We start from the raw sequence: 17,874 nt of genomic DNA, 5'->3' as shown, positions 1-17,874 counted from the left end.
TATGATTGTTGTTCTAACTATTGTATCAAACACATTTTAGATTGAAGTTTGGGGGTGGGAAAGTCAAATTTTAAATTTTAGATTTTTGTGTCATTTAAATTTTTTTTTTTAAGTCAATATCCATAAATTATTTTAAACGTTAGATCAAATTGACAGGGTGAAGGATAAAATCCCACGTTGAGTCTTTTCTATTTATTTTTGCTTAGACATTAATTCATGAGTTATACTTTGAAGATTTCACATTCACACCAACATAGCTTGTGAGGAATGAGATTGGAACACTTACATTTTGTCTGATTAAATTAGTTTTTAATTTTTGTTCTACATAAAGTAAAGTTTAGTTATTGTTATAAATAAAGTAATAATTGTTCCACCCAAAACTTTGTTTAGTACTAATAAGCAATGATTTTCGCATCAAATGGAAGAGTCTTGGCATGGGGCAGGGTGGTCAGTTCGTTGCCTTTTCAGGTCAGGTTAATAAGTCCTTAACTATGTTGGTTCAATTTACACAAAATGAAGTTCATGAATTCTTTTCTAATTGACTCTAAATGGTTTAGACTCTGTGATGGGATTAGTTGAAACTTTTGAAAAGGTATTCTAGTTTTTAATGTTTTCTATTGCTTGCAACTTAGAGTGGAAATTTGTTTCAGTCGAGTTTAGTTAGGTTAGTCTATTTGTTTTGTTTTGCTTGAGGACAAGCAAAAACCTAAGTTTGCAGTATTTTGATGAGTCAATTTTATATTATATATTTTACCCTATTTTCAGTATGTTTTGGTAATTATTTTGGTAAGATTTTGATACTTTGAATTATATTTTAAATGTAGGATATGTGACTTTCTCTTGAGCAAAAGGTGATCAAATAGATTAATTTTGAAGTGATTCCAATTGGAGGGCGTTCATGAGTCCTTTAACTTGTTCGTATCAAAGTTTTAGATTTTTGTGCAAAGTGGTTAATTTATGGAAAATAAATCAATGACCAGCGTGCAAAGAGACCAAAGTAATGTTTCATGTTTATTTAGGCTTTTGAAGTCCAAGATGACATTTTATAGCGATCGACCTTCTAAAAAGATGTTTAGGATGACTCAAGCCTTAAAAAGAGACCTCTTGGGCTAGTTTTGGAGCTAATTTGGCCAATGAATGTGACTGATTTGTGGCTGGGAAGATTCTCCACATTCATGTAGAGATTGTTTCCTAGTTTATTTTAACTTATTTTGTTTTCTAGTTTTTACAAGACATTTTCTAGGAATGATTTATTTTAGTATAAATAAGGTCTGCCGACCATAGGGAATTCTCTATGAACCAAACTTTAAGAGAATTCAGCTAGGTTGTTGAGGATTGTTACCTTGTTACAAGGTGTTTTCCTTCTTTTTCTTCCTAATGATATTCTATGAAGTCTATTTTTTTAGTGTTTGGCTTCCCTTGTCAAATGTTGTAAATTGTACCACACATGCTCTAGTTAAATTTAGGTTAAAATGCTACTTTTGGGATTATGTTGCTGGAAATATCTCTTCAAAAGCTGAACTTCTTACATCAAAGGTTTGTTCATTCATATGCATTTCATGTCATTGTTTCCAGTACACTCTATTTAGTGGTTCTGTCTTGTCAAAACTACTCGCTGCTATCACGCGAGTTGGGCACATACTTTCAGACAACCCACATGGGCCATCTAACAACTTTTTCCCAAAAATGGTTTTTCAGCCCTAGATCGTCCCAGATTGCTTTGGCACATGACACATGGTTTTTCTTGTCCCCTTTCTTGTCTGAATCAAGCCCTCTATAAAAGCTTCATCTAGGGTTTCATTTCAATTTGGCTAGGTGAGTTTAATTTTCTAAAAAATGTTGATTTCAGTTCGGAGCTGCCTTTCAGTTCGGAGCTGCAAAAACCTTAGCCACAAAATCACATCCATGCACTAAACACCTACATCATTGCATATTACGGTAGCATTGTTTTTGTGATTTTGATCTTTGTTTCAGGTTAAGTTTTTATAAGTTTCAAATCTTTGTACTGACCTTTTTTTGGACTCGCGTCAGTCTTTCAAGTGTTTGACTGGTGAAACTGACTAGACGACAAATCTAGATTTGCATCAACTTCATCGTAATATCATTTGCATAAGTTGATTGGTTCTCGGTGCCACAAAACGAATAACTCAGAAGGAGTTGCCACTTAGTAAAGACTGAAGGAGTCCATCTCGTGAAGGGCAAAGTTCCACAAAGGTACAAGCTACTCCGTAGATAGGGATCTAGGAATTGAGCTTGTGTGGTTACTTTGTAAGAATTTTGATTTCACTAATGGATTGGACTCAGTGGAGAGTCCTAGATTTTTTAACCGAGATATGGGTTTTTCCGGCCAAAAACATCTTGTGCAATTTATTGCTTTACTAGTTTCCCTATCTTCCTTTTGGTTGTGATATATGTTTTTCATTATCCACAAATACATAATTCCTTGCAACTAAACTTGTCAGTATTAAAATGTACACTAAACTGGACTTTGGTTAACTAGGAACCTTTTAGTAAACTGACTTTAATTTGACTTATTCCGCTGATAGTAAACTAACATATTTGAGCTTAGTTAATGGGTGTTGCTGACTACTCAGACAAGCACATACACATTTTTTAAATTATAAGTTAGTCCATTTGGACCAGTTTCATATTCTTTTATTTTTAATTATGAATATGTTCTCTGCCTTAGCAAGAATATGTAGTTTTTTTTCAATTCGCTTATTATATTATGCATGCATGTTTTGAATTATTAACTGTTGTGTTTAAACAATCTAATTTTCTTAATGATTGGCCACCATTAGGATATTAGAAAAGTAATTTGATACAACTTTGGTTGGAGGGTTGTCCCTGAAATTGATGAAGGATTTTTGCAGTTACTAATTATAATTTCACTTAGGATGAATAGCACGTTTTAAGAGTTGCATGAAGATTTTCATAAAGCTTAATGAGTCTTGCATGTTCAATTTTTATTTGAATACCACATACGGATTGCATGTTTGATATTCGTTTTAGATTGGGGGTCCAAGTAGAGCATAAATTAGTAAAACCTAACCTTCAAAATATGCATATATAAGTCATAAGTAATTGCAAGAAATACATATGATTGTTAAGGTACAACGGAATCCTAGTGCCTTTTTTACTTGATTTTCAAAACCAGTTTTCTTTTATTTTCTTTACTTTTACTGATTTCTTTAAATTGTTTTTAATTAATTTCTTTATTATTTCAAGTCACAATTTCAATTATCTTTCAAAACTTTGTTTTCAATAATTAATTAAGATTTAATTTTAATTTATTTTAAATCATCCAAATGGAGAACGACCTTACATGAACATTTATACTATAATTACTTTGTACTTTTGCAAGTATTTGTGTGATTTTAATCCTATCTGCACAGGTACTAAAAATCCTCTCTCTTATCAGACAATTAAAAATCAACAACTACATACTAAACAATGTTAACATCTCCATGTGAACAAATTCCTTGTAAGCAAGGTCTAAAATATCGATATTATCTCAATATTTCTATCAAAATTTCCGTGTTTTTGGATTACCAATATTTCCGATATCATCGATATTTTAGACCTTGATAGGAACTCTACGTGGTACTAAGTCACTCATGTATCTTACCATGCAATGTATAAAGTGTAAAATATTGTACTAATTCATTATATATAAATGATTATGGTGTGTTTAAACTTCTTTCATTAATTACTACATATTTTCTACACTCACAATGTTTGCCAACTCGCTATATAATCAACTTAAATCAGTTAAATCCATCATGCAATGCATTTCCTTCCAATTTTTTGTGATAAACTAATAGATAATTGACTAAATAAACATCCTGCAAAGTTTCAATAAAAATTTCCAAGTTTTTCTTACAATTTCCGTGGTTTTTATTCAATTTTTATCGATATCGATATCGATAATATCCCGATATTTCCATCGAAATTTCCGTGTTTTTGGACTATCGATATTTCTGATATCATTGATATTTTAGACTTTGCTCATAAATAAACGTGCTATATGTTGTAAATCGTATATTAGTGATGCAACACCACGACTTCGAGTAGTATTTTGTATGTTTCATTTTATTTTTGTTTATTCGTTGCTGTTAGTTTTGGGTTAATCAAAGCTGCTCTTTTGCTTTAGTAACTTGGGAAGGGAAACAAGGGATTTCAATGATTGTTTGATTATGCTTTAACCAAAGAGATAAGGGAGTGTGGTGGAAAAGGGGGTTAGGACAAGGAGAGCTGAAATACGAGACAACGTTTTATGTCATTTTATTTAGAGTAGTTTTATGTCATTTTGTTATATATATATATATATATATATATATATATGTGTGTTCATTTAGTATTACAATCTAATGATATTTTTCTTTATTCGTAAGTAAGAGGTTTTAGATTCAATTCTCGCCAAAGGTAAATTTGAACCACATTATTGTTAGCCCATTATAAGGCTTCACCACTCTTCCACTCTTTAATGTAGATAATATAGTTTATTAAAAGAAAATAACAAATTTATCTTCTTATGAAATTATATATGTACTAAAAGAGAAAAACAACTGAAACACTTATTTATTTAATTTCATTTGGGCCACTTTTGCACGTGTTGGTCATCGCTACTTTCATCTTCTTTTCCTCTTCTGTTTGGATGCCTTTCCCATTCTTTACTATTTATGCGATCACAGTTAAGCCATGTCAATATTTTATATTTTTATTGTTTTTTATCTTATTATCTCTATAAAAAATAATATAAAATGTTAACGTAACTTAACCGTGATCGCATAAAATAAAAGAAGATGAGAACGGCATCCAAACAAACAGTAGGGCAGACATTCTGCCTCCTTTTTGGACTCTTCTGCATCATCTTTTTCTATCTGAAGGGGATGACAATACCCTGTTTGGGTGCCCTTCCCATTCTCTATTATTTGTGCGATCACGGTTAAGCTACGTTAATATTTTATATTTTTATTATTTTTTGTCTTATTATTTCTATAAAAAAAATTAATATAAAATGTTAACATAATTTAAGTGATCGCATAAAATAGAAGAAGATGAGAAGGGCATCCAAACAAACAGAGGGCAGACATTCTGCCTCCTTTTGGACTCTTCTGCATCATCTTTTTCTATCTGAAGGGGATGACAATACCCCTATTTTCCATAGACTTCTCTTTCTCTGTCTCGCAACCAGTGAAGAAAATATCGATAATATCGCCGATATTATCGTTTTTTTTAACCCCGATATTTTATTAACTATCCAACTTGTTTTTGGAAAAATATCGCGATATTATCGATAATATCGCGATATTTTCGAAACTATCGTGATATTTTGTATCGGCTAAATCGGAGAACAAAGCCGAAGCAAATAGGGTTTCAGTACAAAGCCGAATCCCTAAATCCCCAAATTCTAATTCAAAGCAAATGAACTGAATCCCTAATTCCTAAATCCCTAAAATCGATTTCAGTACAAAAATCAACATGCAGAAAAATCGCAATCTGTACAAAATTGTAATTTACAAGCCGAGAAGAACGCCGGAGCAAATTAACCGAATCCCTAAATCCCCAAATTCGATTTCAAAGCAAATGAACTGAATCCCTAATTCCTAAATCCCTAAAATCGATTTCAGTACAAAAATCAAGCAACATGCAGAAAAATCGCAATCTGTACAAAAATTGTAATTTACAAGCCGAGAAGAACGCCAGAGCAAATTAACCGAATCCCTAAATCCCCAAATTCGAAATCAAAGCAAATGAACTGAATCCCTAATTCCTAAATCCCTAAAATCGATTTCAGTACAAAAATCAAGCAACATGCAGAAAAATTGAAATCTGTACAAAAATTAAAATTAAAAGCCGAGAAGAAGAGAAGTAGGAGCCTGGGAACGTCGTCTTCCTCACGAATCCAAGACGGCTGGGACAACGTCGTGCTCCTCAGTGGTGTCGACGGCTGGGACTACGATGAATTCCGATCCATCTCCATGGAACAAGGTGGTTTAGAAGGCGGTTATCGAGTGGTGTCGACGGCTGGGTTTAGGGCGGGTGAGATGGGAGGAGTAGAGGGAGACACGGACGAGGAGGATCGAGAGATGGATCGAGATTCAAGAGATGAGTATGTGTGTGTGTGTGGAAGAACTGGAGAAGGGGGAAGGGAGGGAGAAGACTGAGAACGAAGACTCAGAGAGAGAAGAGAGAGATTGAGACGATTCGAGAAAGGAAGGAATGATCGAGACTCTCTGAGCTCCGTGTGTGGTGTGCGTGTGTGGTGTGGTGTGGGGGGTCTCGAAGTGTGTGTGTGGTGGAGTGTGAGTTCTTCACTGTTTTTTACTGTCTGTGTGGTGGCGTGTAAGAAAAAAAAAAGATCCAATGATCCAAATAATTCAAAACCTATCTCTAGCTCTCTGATACAATGATCCAAATAACTTTTTGCAATTTCAGAGCATGGACAACAAATAATACTGCTTTCATAATGAAATCGTGTGACAGTCAGTAAGATTCTTTCACATGCAAAACAGTGTCAGTGTGTCAATGTCTGTTATATACTTACATTCTTTCACCTTATCAAAGGTGGAGTATCAGAGGCATTCACAGAATTTTCGTTTCTTCTTCTTCCCATACCATTTTCAAAACCATTCCAGATCCATTCCAAAGCTTTAACACAAAGGGTTCCATATTTAAGGTAAGTTTACAAACTTAAATTTATATTATTGTAATTTATACAACAACAAATAAATTTGTGTGGACTCGTATGTTAATTTTTTTAAGTAATTAATACTTGCATGTTAATTTTTGTAAGTAATTAAGTAATGTTAACAATTACATGTTAATTTTTTAAAGTAATTAAGTAATGTTGTATAATTATTCCCTAGGATAATTTTAATATGTTTAATGTTATTTATTATTTTATTTCCCTTACCATTTTCAAAGTCATTCCAGATCCATTCCAAAGCTTGAACACAAAGGGTTCCATATTTAAGGTAAGTTTACAAACTTAAATTTATATTATTGTAATTTATACAACAACAAATAAATTTTTGTGGACTCGTATGTTAATCTTTTTAAGTAATTAATACTTGCATGTTAATTTTTGTAAGTAATTAAGTAATGTTAACCATTACATGTTAATTTTTTTAAGTAATTAAGTAATGTTGTATAATTATTCCCTAGGATCATTTTAATATGTTTAATATTATTTATTATTTTATTTCCCTTACCATTTTCATTATCAAATTGGATTATTATTCATTAATATTAGTTTTTTTTTATTATCAAATTGGATTATTATTCTTTTATATTAGGATTATTTTTTTATCAAATTGGTGGATTATTCATTAAATTGGATTATTATCAAATTGGATTATTATTCATTAAATTGGATTATTATCAAATTGGATTATTATTCATCACTATGTTTTATATTAGGATTATTTTTTTATCAAATTGGATTATTATTCATTAAATTGGATTATTATCAAATTGGTGGATTATTCATTAAATTGGATTATTATCAAATTGGATTATTATTCATCACCATGTTTTATATTAGGATTATTTTTTTATCAAATTGGTGGATTATTCATTAAATTGGATTATTATCAAATTGGATTATTATTCATTAAATTGGATTATTATCAAATTGGATTATTATTCATCACCATGTTTTATATTAGGATTTTTTATTATCAAATTGGTGGATTATTCATTAAATTGGATTATTATCAAATTGGATTATTATTCATTATATTGGATTATTATCAAATTGGATTATTATTCATCACCATGTTTTATATTAGGATTATTTTTTTATCAAATTGGTTTGCGTTGGTAATGGATGAGTTAACAGGACATATTCAAGATGATATTCCTTGGTGTATGCTTTTCGCAGACGATATAGTGTTGATAGATGAAACTCAGGAAGGGGTAAATGCAAAGCTTAACCTTTGGAGAGAAGTGTTGGAATCTAAAGGTCTTCGCCTCAGCCGATCAAAGACAGAATATATGGAGTGCAAGTTCAGTGCAAATGGAGGCCAAAACGAGTTAGGGGTGAGGATCGGAGATCAAGAAATACCAAAGAGCGACCGTTTTCGTTACCTAGGATCTATCTTGCAAAAGAACGGAGAATTAGATGGAGATCTCAACCATAGAATACAAGCTGGATGGATGAAGTGGAAGAGTGCATCCGGCGTGTTGTGTGACCGCCGTATGCCACTGAAGCTCAAGGGAAAATTTTATAGGACGGCAATAAGGCCGGCAATGCTGTATGGCACAGAATGTTGGGCGGTGAAACATCAACACGTACACAAAATGGGTGTAGCGGAGATGAGGATGCTTCGTTGGATGTGTGGGCACACGAGAAAGGATAAGATTAGGAATGAGGATATCCGGGGTAAAGTAGGAGTAGCCGAAATTGAAGGAAAGATGAGAGAAAATCGGTTACGGTGGTTTGGACATGTGCAAAGAAGGCCTACTGACGCTCCGATTAGAAGATGCGACTATGGGACAGAGGTTCAGGGCCGAAGGGGTAGAGGAAGACCTAGGAAAACTTTGGAAGAGACTCTAAGAAAAGACTTAGAGTACTTGGATCTAACGAAGGACATGACACAGGATCGAGCACAATGGCGTTCTAAGATTCATATAGCCGATCCCACTCAGTGACTTGGATTTTCCAAGTCTCCAACCAAGAAGTTTTCCTCACTCGGGAAATTAAGGGAACACTACCCCAACCTACATGCTCCACTTAGAAAGCTTCAACATACAAGCTTCAACAAAAGAAAATTCAAAGAACTTAGCGAAGAAGGCTTTGGTGTATTTAACACAATACGTTGAAATGAAGGAAAGCTTATTTATTGATATCCCCGATAAGCTACAAATATGTACATATACATGAGTCAAAATAAACACACAAGAGGGAGCCTTCACAAAGGTTGCTTAGGAGAAGTCTCAGCAGTCGGTAGAGCCCCAGAAAGAGAAGGCACCGGAGGGGGATCATTTGGAGCCTCAGTACTGGACAGAACCCTAGAAGGAGGAGGCATCAGAGGTTGATCATTTGGAGCTTCATTACGCGGTACAGCCCCAGAAGACGAAGGCAATAAATGCCTTTGGAACAAACCCACAAATCTCTGATGATCAAGTAAAACCTGACCATCAGTTTCCTTCATCTGGTCAAGCTTCCTCTTCATGTTTGTAGCATAGTCATGTGCGAGCCGGTGCAACTGTTTATTCTCATGCTTGAGCCCTCTAATCTCCTGTTTGAGACTCATCACTTCAGCCGCCAATGATTCAACTTGGCGGGTTCGAGCAAATAGGCGTTGTGCCATATTAGACACAGAACCTGCACACTGAACACTGAGAGCCAGCGAATCCTTAACAGCTAACTCATCAGACCGTTTGGAAAGTAGTCTGTTATCTTTGGGAGTGAGAAGGTTCCTGGCCACCACCGCAGCGGTCATATCATTCTTCATCACGGAATCCCCAACGGTAAGAGGACCAGTTGGGGAGACGAAGGATGGGCGCCATATGTTGTCTGGAGAAGGCGGGGCTGCCTCTTCAACAAGGTTCAAGTCAAAACGACGGTCGGAGGGGCCGGACATTTTCAAAGGTGTTGAAGAGAGAAGAGGTCGGACAAATCAAGATCTTAGAAGTGCAAGAATGAAGCTTCTACTGGTGGAGATTCAAGTGTGCTTTGGAACTTAATGCCAGCCCCTATAAAAATCTGCACTCGACGGAGCTTCAGAAATCAAAGAGGCGCCTGCTCAGAAATCGAAGAGGCGTTTGCTTTCTCAAAAGCTGGGCTGCTTAGAGATCACGAGGGTTGATCTCAGAAATCGAAGAGCCGTTTGCTTTCTCAAAAGTTGGGCTGCTCAAAGACCACGAAGGCCGATCTCAGAAATCGAAGAGGCGCTCGCTTTCTCAAAAGCTGGGCTCCCTAGAGACCACGAGGGCCGATCTCAGAAATCGAAGAGGCACCTACTTTTCCAGCCTTGTCAGCACCTGTCACACGCACACTCAGCTTTGCGGAAATTATGGGCATTCTGTCAAAGACTTCTGGGGAAGTAGAAAACACATGAATCTTACTGTTCAATCACCCACTTCCCACACGCAACAATAGCTCATGGGTACCACAGATAACTTTGCCAAAGTTCTCTGCCAAAGTTGAGCACGTGAAGCTTGCAGCTCCCACTACATCGCTCTGACCAAGAAGGGTAAAAGAATAGCAAAGAAACAGCACTAACAAAGTTTAGACCCATAAATTTTGAAGGTCTAGCTACCATATTATTACCCACAAGGGTAAAGGAACAGTACCACTGCTGGATAATTGGAAAGTCCATGTATGTCAACCTCTGTGCTTCGTGGCAAGGTAGACTAGCAAACATGCCCAACCTTTACTCACATTCGAGAAAACACTCCCAATAAGATTGCTTGCTCCAAAATCGAAGAGGCACCGTCCTCCGAATCTAAAGAGCCAGACTCCCAACATGACTACTTTCTTAAAAATCGAAGAGAGGGTAAAGGAACAGTACCATTGCTGGATAATTGGAAAGTCCCTGTGTGTCAACCTCTGTGCTTCGTGGCAAGGTAGACTAGCAAACATGCCCAACCTTTACTCACATTCGAGAAAACACTCCCAACAAGATTGCTTGCTCCAAAATCGAAGAGGCACCGCCCTCCGAATCTCGAGAGCCACTCTCCCAACATGATTACTTTCTCAAAAATCGAAGAGACACTGCTCCCCGAATCTCGAGAGCCAGACCCCCAGCATGATTGCTTTCTCAAAAATCGGTGAGGCACCGTTCTCCGAATCAATCGAAGAGGCGCTCGCTTTCTCAAAAGCTGGGCTGCTCAGAGACCACGAGGGCCGATCTCAGAAATCAAAGAGGCACCTACTTTTCTAGCCTTGTCAGCACCTGTCACACGCACACTCAGCTTTGCAGAAATTATGGGCATTCTGTCGAAGACTTCTGGTGAAGTAGAAAGCACATGAATCTTACTGTTCAATCACCCACTTCCCACACGCAACAATAACTCATGGGTACCACAGATCACTTTGCCAAAGTTCTCTGCCAAAGTTGAGCACGTGAAGCTTGCAGCTCCCACTACATCGCTCTGACCAAGAAAGGTAAAAGAATAGCAAAGAAACAGCACTAACAAAGTTTAGACACATAAATTTTGAAGGTCTAGCTACCATATTATTACCCACAAGGGTAAAGGAACAGTACCACTGCTGGATAATTGGAAAGTTCCTGTGTGTCAACCTCTGTGCTTCGTGGCAAGGTAGACTAGCAAACATGCCCAACCTTTACTCACATTCGAGAAAACAGTCCCAACAAGATTGCTTGCTCCAAAATCGAAGAGGCACCGTCCTCCGAATCTCGAGAGCCAGACTCCCAACATGACTACTTTCTCAAAATCGAAGAGAGGGTAAAGGAACAGTACCATTGCTGGATAATTGGAAAGTCCCTATGTGTCAACCTTTGTGCTTCGTGGCAAGGTAGACTAGCAAACATGTCCAACCTTTACTCACATTCGAGACAACACTCCCAACAAGATTGCTTGCTCCAAAATCGAAGAGGCACCGCCCTCCGAATCTCGAGAGCCAGACTCCCAACATGATTACTTCCTCAAAAATCGAAGAGACACTGCTCTCCGAATCTCGAGAGTCAGACCCCCAACATGATTGCTTTCTCAAAAATCGAAGAGGCATCGTTCTCCGAATCTCGAGAGCCAGATACCACAGACCACTTTTTCAAAGTGCTCTGACAGAGTTAAAACATGTGAAACTGGCAGCTCCCACTACCGTGCTATGACCAAGCAGGGTAAAGGAATAGCATTACTACTTGTTGTTAGGGAGACTCCTATATATGTCGACCTCCATCCCCAACGGACAGGCAGACCTGCAAAAATGCTCAACCCTTCATCATATCTGAGAGGGCACTCCCAACAAAGCCTTTCGAAATATTCAGCTTTCTTTCCCCCCGATAATACCTCTGCAAACAAGCTATACTAGAGCAAGAATATCTCATATCATCAGGGTTAAAAGCAAGAGTATCCCATATCATGCTTTTTCCCTGTTTTTTCTTTTGGCCTTGTTTTTACCTGCAAGACAAGGAGAAAGAGAGCAATCAGTCAGCACTTGGAATCAAGCTTCCAGCCAGGAACTGACTGCCTGGAACCCCTTACCTGATTACTTACCTGGCATTGCTCTCGAGTACTCATCTTCAACATCTTATGTTTCCAGGGAAGATTCCGCATCTGCTTGAGGAACAGATAGGGCAAGTGCGAAGGATACAAGGAAGCATGTGGAGACAAGCGTAACAGCACACGTGCCGATACATCCATTACTCTGTCAAAAGCAAAAGTATCCCATATCAGCAGGGTGGAACGTACTCTAGATTTGATGGACTTGTTTTGACCCTCAAATTCTTCAGTCGGCCTTATACTCTGGAGGAAACCAGAAAACCCTCCAGCTCAGTTCAAGAATAAGCCTGTGGAAAGTTACTTCTTCAAAAGCAAAAGTATCTCATATCATCTCTTCTCATTTTTCCTCTCTTTATCCTTCATGCTGCTGCAAGATGGGGAGAAGGTGAACAATCAGTCGGAGCTCTGATTGCTTACCTTGTCTGTCACCTCTTTCAGCAGACCCCCTAGCTCGGCGACTTGGGGGACTCCTACTACATGGTTTGTATCGCGCTTGACCAAGCCTGAAACTACAAGTAAGCTTCAAGTGAAATTGATACATTACCTTGTGCATCTCCACCAGTTAAAGATACCACCCCTGGATGGAGGAAGAGTACTTCCAGAGAAGATGCCACATCTACCTATGAGACAGATAAGGCAAGTCAAGACGACACCACACTCCGATACTTAGAAGTTTCGTGATTACGAGATCATTCTCCCACAATATTTCCTAATGTCATTTATACTAAATCATTCACTCGTACTCACTAAAGGAGAGCTTGAACCTATGTACTTGTGTAAACCCTTCACAATTAATGAGAACTCTTCTATTCCGTGGACGTAGCCAATCTGGGTGAACCACGTACATCTTGTGTTTGCTTTCCTATCTCTATCCATTTATATACTTATCCACACTAATGACCGGAGCAATCTAGCGAAGATAACAAAAAGCGACCGTTTTCGTTACCTATGATCTATCTTGCAAGAGAACGGAGAATTAGATGGAGATCTCAACCATAGAATACGAGCTGGATGGAAAGAGTGCATCCGGCGTGTTGTGTGACCGTCGTAGGCCACTGAAGCTCAAGGGAAAATTTTATAGGACGGCAATAAGGCCAGCGATGTTGTATGGCAGAGAATGTTGGGTGGTAAAGCATCAACACGTACACAAAATGGGTGTAGCGGAGATGAGGATGCTTCGTGGGATGTGTGGGCACACGAGAAAGGATAAGATTGGGAATGAGGATATCCGAGGTACAGTAGGAGTAGCCGAAATTGTAGGAAAGATGAGAGAAAATCGGCTCTGGTGATTTGGACATTTGCAAAGAAGGCCGACTGACGCTCCGGTTCGAAGATGTGACTACGGGACAGAGGTTCAGGGCCGAAGGGGTAGAGGAAGACCTAGGAAAACTTTGGAAGAGATTCTAAGAAAAGACTTAGAGTACTTGGATCTAACGGAGGACATGACACAAAACCGAGCGCAATGGCGTTCTAGGATTCATATAGCCGACCCCACTTAGTGGGAAAAGGCTTTGTTGTTGTTGTTGTTGTTGTTGTGGATTATTATTCATTAAATTGGATTATTATCAAATTGGATTATTATTCATTAAATTGGATTATTATCAAATTGGATTATTATTCATCACTATGTTTTATATTAGGATTTTTTTTTATCAAATTGGTGGATTATTCATTAAATTGGATTATTATCAAATTGGATTATTATTCATTAAATTGGATTATTATCAAATTGGATTATTATTCATCACCATGTTTTATATTAGGATTTTTTTTTTATCAAATTGGTGGATTATTCATTAAATTGGATTATTATCAAATTGGATTATTATTCATTATATTAGATTATTATCAAATTGGATTATTATTCATCACCATGTTTTATATTAGGATTATTTTTTTATCAAATTGGTGGATTATTCATTAAATTGGATTATTATCAAATTGGTGGATTATTCATTAAATTGGATTATTATCAAATTGGATTATTATTCATTATATTGGATTATTATCAAATTGGATTATTTTTCATCACCATGTTTTATATTAGGATTATTTTTTTATCAAATTGGTGGATTATTCATTAAATTGGATTATTATCAAATTGGTGGATTATTCCTTAAATTGGATTATTATCAAATTGGATTATTATTCATTAAATTAGATTATTATCAAATTGGATTATTATTCATCACTATGTTTTATATTAGGATTTTTTTTTTATCAAATTGGATTATTATTCATTAAATTGAATTATTATCAAATTGGATTATTATTCATTAATATTAGGTTTTATTATTCCATATTATTTGTATAATTACTTAAATTTTTACAATCATTTTCTTTACTTTGTATTTAATTCTTCTGTAGAATAACTTTATTATATAGGTTCTCTTATTTTATCAAAAAATAATTGTCTAATTTTCATGAAAAATAAATATAGGTACGTTTAAGATGTCCAGTAAACGTGATCCAGCTTGGGAACATGGAGACCCAATAGACGGAAACAAACATGGCACAATTTGCAAATATTGTGGTCGGGTAATGAAGAGTGGCAGAGTGACACGACTGAAGTATCATCTTAGTGGATTAGATCCATCAAAAAATGTCCAACGATGCGATAATGTCCCCCCAGAAGTGAAGGCATTCATCAGCACATTATTAAAAAATAAAAAACAGCAAAAGGAAAAGATAACACAGGGAATGGAAAATATTCGAGCTGGGCTACGGGGAGAAGTCTATGGCCAAGCGGTTGACAGTGATGATGATGACGATGAGGACGAATGTGATGATGACATGGGACCTGAAGAACGACGCAGTTTGAAACAAGCATTACGTGCCTCCAAACAGTCAGCATGGGAAAGAGAACACCTTCATAAAATTCCTAATAGGGGACAAGGTTCCGGGACAAGTGGTGGTGCACAAATGAGACGGGGAGGCAGTCTTAGAGAATCACAACCAACACCACCAATAGCCCCAAGTTTATATAAGTCATCCAACGCACGTCAAAAGAGTGTTTGGAGTTATTTCAAGGGAGGTAATGTGAAGGAGGGAATGGGGCGTCTAATTAGCAAGTTCTTTATCTATGAAAATGTCCCTGCTGCGAAGGCATCATCACATCATTTCAAAAATATGGTAGTGGGATATCAACAGGCCGGTGTTGGAGTACAACCTCCCACTCCCTATGAGATAAGAAACAAATATTTGGATATGGAGTATAAAGACATTGGCGAGTATGTTAACAAGTTGAGGTCAAAGTGGGAAACTAATGGTTGCACAATCATGTGTGACGGATGGACCGGCCCAACCAGATTATCTATCATCAACTTCATGGTATACTCCAAGGGAAAGACAATTTTTTTGAAGTCTGTTGATGCTTCAGACCATATAAAGAATTACAAGTATATTTACAAATTATTGAGGGATGTAATCATGGAGGTGGGAGAGCATAATGTTGTCCAAGTCGTGACCGACAACGGTTCTGCATTTGTCAAAGCTGGAAAAAAGTTAATGAAGCATCATAATGTGTTTTGGACATCATGTGCAGCACATTGTATTGATCTCATGTTTGAGGCAATGGGGAAGAGAGAGAATGTTGCTACTGTGGTCAAAAGAGCTAGAACGATCACAAATTATATTTACAATCACGGTTGGTTGTTGGCAAAGATGCGTGAATTTTGCAAAGGAGAAATTATTCGTCCAGCTACCACTCAATTCGCCACCAACTATATTGCATTAAACAGCCTACTCAAGAAGAAAGCAGGGTTGAAGCAACTATTCACTAGTGACGATTGGGCCAACCACAATTTCAGCCGCTCAAATACAGGTCGTATGGTGGAAAGTATAGTGCTTGATCATGCTTTTTGGACTCAAACAGAACATGTGTGTCAAGTGTTTGAACCTCTTTACAAAGTTTTACGGATCGTTGACACAGAAGTGTATCCTACTATGGGGGCAGTATATGAGTTGATGCGTGTAGTGAAGGATGAATTGGAAAGAAAACATGGTGCAAGGTGGGTCATAAAAATAATTGAAGACCGATGGTATAAAACATTATACCACGATTTGCATGCAGCAGGTATAAATTATGTCATAATTTGCAATTCATTTCTTTAGTTGCATAAGTATTATTTCTCTTATTAGAGTATGTGTTTCTTTGAACAACATATTATTTGAATCCCCGATACCAATACAGACCCGATGTTGGAGATGATGGTAACCTTATACGTGCTGTACATAATGTATACTCTAAATTAGACCCTGCATCACCAGCAGTTGGCCAATTTGGAAATGAGGTACACAATTACTTAAATTATAATAATTACTTTGTTGGATTAAACTAACACAATTTATTGTATTCAGCTAACATGGTTTAAAGATGCAAGAAGAACATTTGGAGAACCAACATCAGTTGCTGCTCGAACAAATATGTCTCCTAGTGAGTATAAACATATTTCACTATAAGTTTATAATAGAATTTGTTGGAGTTATTAGGCTTATCAACATTATTTTTCATTGTAGCTTAATGGTGGATCATGTATGGGACCGATGCACCAACTGTGAGAAAGTTAGCAATAAAAGTATTATCACAAACAGCTTCCTCATCTGCTTGTGAAAGAAATTGGAGCACATTTGCACTCATACACACAAAGCAAAGAAATAAGTTGGCTCATAGTAGCTTGGAAAAATTAGTTTATTGCTACTACAACATGAAGCTTCAAATTCGAGATAAGGAAGCAGAAATCGATCATGTCGACCGTGGTGACCCACTAGATGTGTTTGATATTTTTGGTGAAGATGATGATACGGAGGGTAACCAACTTTTTCAATGGATTAGACCTCTTCATTTAGATGATGATGAAGGCAACCCAGCTCCCAGAGTTGCTGAAGAAGCACGTAATGAAGGGATAAATGTAGAAAGAGTATTAGAGGAGGAGGTGGGATCTAGCAGCTCTGACTCTTTCGAAGAACTTTTGCACCCAAGACCAAGAAACACTGGAATTCCACCTTCTTCCAATCCTACACAACCACAACATCGTGCTGATACTAATGATAGCTCTAGTACAAGATCAGGAGACTCACCTACCACCTGAGGTGGGAATGATAAAGGACATAGTGGAGCTGGAGGTAGTGGTGGTGGATATGGAAACTATTATGGACCACCACCTCCCGGATATATGAGCCCCTTCACTCGTGAGGCAAACTTCACGCATGCAACACAGGATGATGACCATGGCAGTAGGCGGGCAGGACCAGGAATTGGTGCCATAGGGAAGGACTATACTCGCAGAGAAATAGGCAAGGGGATTTTGTCAAGTCAAGAAAATGACTCGTTATCTAGAACTTTAGACTCTGTTGGATTGGGAAGTAGTAACTATGGTTATACTCATAACCAACCGTTTCCCTACCCTTCATATCTCATTCCTGTTGGGATGGAATCGAGCGACTCATGGAAACAATCCCAGCCTCAATCTTCAAATGATTTTTCTTATGGACAACCTCAACCAATCTCGGATCCATATGGATGGCATATTAACAATTACATGCAAAACTATTTTGGGGATTTATCATTTGATAACTACTCTTCACAATACACTCATTCTACACATAGATATGATGAAGATAGTGAAAATTTTGAACCTCATAGGAACTCTATGTGGTACTAAAGTGTAAAATATT

General features: G+C 37.0%; 1 protein-coding gene across 1 annotated transcript; it reads left to right on the top strand.

Annotated features, from left to right (window-relative positions):
• The first annotated feature begins 7,823 nt into the window (after positions 1–7,823).
• LOC126600016 (uncharacterized) lies at positions 7,824–13,697 on the top strand. Its single transcript, XM_050266515.1, has 2 exons — positions 7,824–8,536; positions 13,579–13,697. The coding sequence occupies exons 1-2, from the start codon at positions 7,831–7,833 to the stop codon at positions 13,695–13,697; spliced, it is 825 nt and encodes a 274-aa protein (XP_050122472.1). The 5' UTR covers positions 7,824–7,830.
• Positions 13,698–17,874: the final 4,177 nt, after the last annotated feature.

Source organism: Malus sylvestris, chromosome 14 (genome assembly GCF_916048215.2).
Source record: "Malus sylvestris chromosome 14, drMalSylv7.2, whole genome shotgun sequence".
NCBI lineage: Eukaryota > Viridiplantae > Streptophyta > Magnoliopsida > Rosales > Rosaceae > Malus > Malus sylvestris.
Note: the sequence above shows the minus strand (reverse complement) of the source record. Positions and strands in the feature narration are given on the sequence as shown.

Bases quoted from the DNA above. Each gene is read 5' to 3' on its own strand.
- LOC126600016 (XM_050266515.1), top strand. From the start codon at position 7,831: ATGGATGAGTTAACAGGACATATTCAAGATGATATTCCTTGGTGTATG. The intron at 8,537-13,578 runs CTAGGAAAACTT...GTAGAGGAAGAC, and splicing joins CCGAAGGGGTAGAGGAAGAC to CTAGGAAAACTTTGGAAGAG.